Source organism: Leuciscus leuciscus, assembly GCF_965113295.1.
Source record: "Leuciscus leuciscus genome assembly, chromosome: 8".
Classification (NCBI taxonomy): Eukaryota; Metazoa; Chordata; class Actinopteri; order Cypriniformes; family Leuciscidae; genus Leuciscus; species Leuciscus leuciscus.
Window position 1 is genome coordinate 4,007,196 of NC_138732.1, and position 5,871 is coordinate 4,013,066.

Here is a 5,871-nt window from a genome sequence, read left to right on the forward strand (position 1 = left end):
AACACATTTTGCAAAAAGAAAATGAAGCCAACTTTAGGACCATAAAGTTTTTTTTTTTGTTGCATGAAAAGCACTAATTAAGCATTAATTATTAACCCAAATTCTCAGTTACCTACTGTAATGCAACAACTGATAACTCAATGGGGAAAAAAATATTTTCTGCACAACATTAATTACAATTTGCAAGAAAATGTCAAAAATGCAAATGCATATTTGTAAACGGTGCTTCGTTTTCAATGTAAACTCACTGTGAGTCGTTTCTTCTAAACAAAAAGCTCACAGATTCAGCACGATGATGTCTCACACTACCATAACCAGAACTGGCACTTCCCATAGTGTTCCAGTCAATCACTCAGAGTGATGTCACAGGTTAGACTCCACCCCCTGATGACATCACCTTCACAGTTCAATAACAGGCCTCATATCAGTCACTGTGGCGAACGGCGGCATGCGCACCCATGCGCTGAGGATCCTGGGAAGGGTAATGGATGTGGCGTGGAGGAGGAGGAGGAGGAGGAGGACCCACGGGTTGGAACACGGGAGGCACAAAACCTGAAACCACAACCAGACACTTATAAACCATGCAAGAGCCATTTTGGGGCAGATTCAATCATTTTAATTTCCCTTAACAATAACAGCACTGGTTGTATTATATAAAAAGCACATTTTGCAAAAAGAAAATGAAGCCTACTTTAGGACCATAGAGATGTTTTTAATTTTTAACTAATTTAACTTTTTTAACTTTTAACTGATTTTTTGTAACTAATCAAGCATTAATTATACACCCAAATTCTCAGTTACCTACTGTAAATCAACAACTGATTACTCTAATGTGGAAAATAAGATTTTTTTGCACAACATTAATTACAGTTTGGGGGAAATGGGTTAAATTTTCATGAAAATATCAAAATACAAAATGCATATTATTCGTAAATGGTATTCAATCATTTTAATTTAATTTAAGGAAAATGAAGCCTACTTTAGGACCATAGAGATATTTTTGCCGATATGTGGAAGCATGCAGTGTGTGAGTGGAGGTGAAGTGTGTACCGGGCGCTGGTGTGTTTGGTGGCAGACTGATGTTCATGAACGCAGGAGAGACGCTCGGGTCCAGGTTAAAATAGTTGGCAGAGGCTTCCTCCTCCAGAGCAGAAGGTGGCGGTAGAGCTGCGATATACACATGATATAATCACACGAGCTGTGAGAGACCGTGCTTTACAGTCATTTTACCATGGTGTTAGTCACGATGCAAAGTAACAGCAATAATAAAGTTATAATAATATATACAATAAATCACAATAAATAGGGAATATTGTTCATTATCATAAGTAGGTGATTGATATAAAAACCCATATAAAAATCATATTGCATTCCCCAAAAATTTTTTTTACTTTATTTATGTATATTTTTGGGGTGCAATATGACCCAGAAATTTGTTTTCATTAAAGTAAAATAAAATACACATATGCACAAGAAGCTATAATTATATATACATGTATGATTCATATGAATAAAAAAACGTCTGGGTCAAAATGCATTCTAAAATACAATAGAATATAGAATACTGTAATTAAACAATAAAATAAAATTATTGCAAATTATGACCCAGACATTTTTCATGGTTTTATTAAAATAAGTGCTCAAATACATAGGACGTTATAATTGTGAATAAATTATTATTATTATTATTTTATTCCTTATTGCATAAGGAAATTAAGCCCTTTGATTCATTAACATTACAACCCATATGGCAGTAACACACACACACACACACCCGTGGGGAGACCCGGGACCGGCTGTAGTCTGGTGCCCATCTCGCTGAACCCGTCGGTGGCCTCTTGCCCTCTGGCAGCCTGAGCGCGACCCCACTTCACCACCAGCCGGAGCCCGTTAATGATGAGCTTGTTGAAGGACTTCTCCACCGCGAGCTCTGCACCCTGACGAGTGGCGAACTGGACGAACGCACACTGCTGTCTCTCAACCAGTGTGATCGTGCGGATCTCACCGAACTGGTAGAAATGATTCCTGAGAGACGAGACCAAGACAAAACACAGTGTTTAAAGTCAAATATAAATCATAAATGAAAATACAAGGTTGGAATAGAATACTAGTGCACTGATTATTGCACACTACTTCTTAAAAACAATAGTATGTGAAATAGTGTGCAAACATTGACTACATTTACATGACCCTCATTATGAGATTAACACAATACTGCGATTAAACGCGTAATATAACATGCATGTAAACTCTTTAATCTCATCTATTTCACTCTGACCAAGGAGTGCATTTTCTTGCGGTATTAAAGAAGTGTGTTCAGATTTCTGGGGTGTGAGTTCATGTTGACAGCGTTGCAGTGTATTGATGGTCAAAAATGAAGAATTCACCAGAAAAAAAAGGGTATGTGAATAAAAATAACCACAATTCTCAAAAAAAAAAAAAAAAATCACATCTCTTCAATCCAATATCTCGCCAATGTTTTTTTTGTGTGTGTGTGTGCATATGTATGATTCATATGAATAAAATAATGTCTGGGTCAAAATGCATTCTAAAATAAAATATAGAATAAATAAATAAAAAATAAATAAATTATTGCAAATTATGACCCAGACATTTTTCATGGTTTTATTAAAATAAATGCACAAATACACAGGAAGTTATAATTGTGAATAAATTATTATTATTATTTTATTCCTTATTGCATAAGGAAATTAAGCCCTTTGATTTATTAACATTACAACCACAAAAATCACATCTCTGCAATCCAATATCTCGCCAATGTTTTTTTTTGTGTGTGTGTGCATTTTTTTATCCAATTTGTGTAGAAATATAACTTTTTTTTTTTCATTAACTGCAATGAATTGTTATTTTGAATGCATGTGTTTGTCACAATGGACATGGAAACTCAAGTTGTGCGAACTGCATTGTGGGATACTGTTTCCCATGCGGTTCGCTCTGGTTGTGTATCCTGTGCATTTTGTAATTTCATACATAAAAATAAATAAATTATGCACTAGCAACGTCAAGGTCATGGGTTCGATTCCCAGGGAATGCAAGGCCTGATAAAATATGTAACTTGAATGCTTCTGATTAAAAGCATCTGCTAAATGCATTTTATGTTCACAATTATGTATTACATTATATTTTGCATGCATGGAATTACATACATGATTGTGCATGATTCAACCAGAGAGAGCACAAGGCATGCACAACTATCCCACAATGCAGTGCGCACAAAAACTATGACAATATGCCATTGCACATTAGTGTTACACAAAAAAATATTTTTTTATAACTTCACTCCAACACACTGAAAACACACTTCCAGGTGTCAATCATCCTCCGGCTGAAGCTCCTCCCACCTGAGCTCAGAGTCCGTGAGGTTTTCTCCCAGTCCTCCGATGTAAAGCGTCGTGATGGACTTGTCCTCGGGAAGCTCCGGTCGAGGCATGGTGGACGCTCTCTTCAGGAGTTTATCCGCCACCGGGTCGTTGATGCCGTAATAACGATCTTTAATGTTCTGATCGGCCAGAGGATCCTCAGGGTCTGTGGGCTTCTCATGTCTGATGAGAAAGAAATCATTTTAGTGATTGAAAGAGGAGATATTATGATTTCTTAATATGTCGTTGCTGTTTGAGCATGGAAAAGCTCTGCAAAGTCACACAGTTCTTCTCTATATCAGTGTCAGTGTTTCTGAACTCCTGAAACGCCTCCATTGTAGTCTTGAGTTTCTTCCGGGAACGAACACGTCACAATATTCCTCATTTACATAATTAATGCGCAGAATAAAGGGGCGGGGCCTGGTTGAGTTAGTTAGTAGTGTGTTAAACTGGCAGTTATGGGAAGGGGCGGGACATTTCCCAAACACACTCGAAGCGCTCGACCAATCACAACACACTGCTCCAGCCGACCAATCAGAGCACAGTGTGCTTTTCAGAAGGAGGGGCTTCATAGAGACAGGAAGTAAACAGAGCGTTACTGACAGACTGGGAAGAGAGGAGCCGCAACAATGGAGAATATGAGGAAAATAATCAACATTCAAGCAGGAAAACCTGTTCTAGTAGAGCCTGAAACAACATCATCAAGACTTTATGGGCTCTTTAATTAAACATGGTCTCAACACTGCTACTGCCACCGTGTGGACAGTCGTCAGCATTGCAGCTGTTTTCCTCCATGAAAAGCAACATGAATTTCTGCTTGATTTCATTTTAGCCAAATCAGGATTTTGATTTAACCGTTGAAATTAATTTAACCTAATCGTTCTTATTAAAAAGACACTAGTCTTGAATGAATGTCATATTAAATGAATGTCATATTAACTTTTTGAATCAATCCCTGAATTATATCAAAATATATATAAAAAACAAACAATTATCACTTTAAATTAAACTTGAACTGAAATATAATAAAATATATATTTTTTAAAAACTTACATTTATTTTATTTCAGTTGCCTAAGCAACATTTCTCATTTTCATTTAGTTTAACCTGATGCACTGATGCATAAATAATATATACAAATAAAAACATAAAAAATATCAACAAACTATAACTTTAGTATCTAAATGATAATAAATAACAGTGATAAAAACACCGTTAAAATTGAAACGAAAGGAACATTTACTGTAACGAAGTTATAAAATGACTCGACAGTGAACATGCACTTCATCTGCGAATCTCATTCATCTTATTTCACATGCAAAGAGAGATTTTCTTTAAGATGAAGCAGCATAAAAACACTATCGAATTCTAAAGGTCAGATAGACAGGGAAAAACAGTCTTGAAATATAAACTATTACCGTTTTTGGCACAAAAAACATAACTAACATATGTGTGTGTGTGTGTGTGTGTGTGTGTGTGTGTGTGTGTGTGTGTGTGTGTGTGTGTGTGTGTGTGTGTGTGTGTGAGTGTGTGTGTGAATTTAAGAAAACTGTCTTTGGACAATCAGCTTTTTCATTTAGAGCAGCAGAAAGATGAAATTCAGTGCCTGTTCATATTAGAAATATCATATTATGATAAAGTGTACATCATTTAGTATTTTTAAAACTGCATTTAAAATATGGCTTAAGAAAAATCAATCATGTGATCATTCATTTAGATTTTTGTGATTTGATATTGTAATTTGTTATATTGTGATGTGATATTATTATTGTTATTTTCTTCTTTTTTCTGGATTGTAATAAAGTGCTGTAATTTTATGTAACAACATTTGACATTCAGATTAATCAAAAGTTTTTTCTTATGCGTCTGTAGATGAGATAATTGCGTGAGGTTTTCAAGAAAAAGACGCATCTTTTTCGGCAACACTTGATCCATTTCTCTTCTCTTCTATATCTTTTTTTTTTTTTTTTGTACACTGCATTAGACTAAACTGGGAAGGGTCAAAGCATTTACATATTGTTGTCCTATTGTTAGTTTCACTGCTTCTATTGTTCTCCTCATTTGTAAGTTGCTTTGGATAAAAGCGTCTGCTAAATAATTAAATGTAACTGTAAATGCAACATCCAGCCCAGAGACTACAGATGGAAACTAGCGATCTAGCTAACTCTGGTCCCTGTTAAATAAACTAAACTAAGCCCTATTCGGATGGGATTAACTTTACAAGGGTAGATGGAGTAATGTAATTTTACCTGTAATATTAATGGCCAATCCGCACGGGATAAGAGATCTCAGTGAACTAGCAGAAGTGGGAGAGTAACTCGATTTGCACACCGCCGTCACTCCTGTCGTCATGTGTGTGTTACGCTGCTTCCTGATATCACGTGCGCAAACACATATAACCTATATTTATATATATAAAACAGTTATGTCCGGTCGAACGGTGTATTAATGAACTTCAGACTGGATTGTGTTGGTAATAGACACTTATCTA

General features: G+C 35.8%; 1 protein-coding gene across 2 annotated transcripts in view; it reads right to left on the reverse strand.

Annotated features, from left to right (window-relative positions):
- Nucleotides 1-202: 202 nt before the first annotated feature.
- Nucleotides 203-5,871, reverse strand: part of LOC309504076 (pre-mRNA-splicing factor RBM22-like) — a 14,808-nt gene continuing 9,139 nt past the window's right edge. For both annotated transcript variants that reach the window (XM_082177074.1, XM_082177073.1), the window contains 4 exons: nucleotides 3,363-3,563; nucleotides 1,775-2,025; nucleotides 1,051-1,167; nucleotides 203-552 (listed from right to left, as the gene is read on the reverse strand). In XM_082177074.1, coding sequence (XP_082033200.1) covers nucleotides 425-552; nucleotides 1,051-1,167; nucleotides 1,775-2,025; nucleotides 3,363-3,563 — 697 coding nt within the window. In that variant the 3' untranslated portion in view covers nucleotides 203-424. The remainder of the gene's footprint in view (nucleotides 553-1,050; nucleotides 1,168-1,774; nucleotides 2,026-3,362; nucleotides 3,564-5,871) is intronic.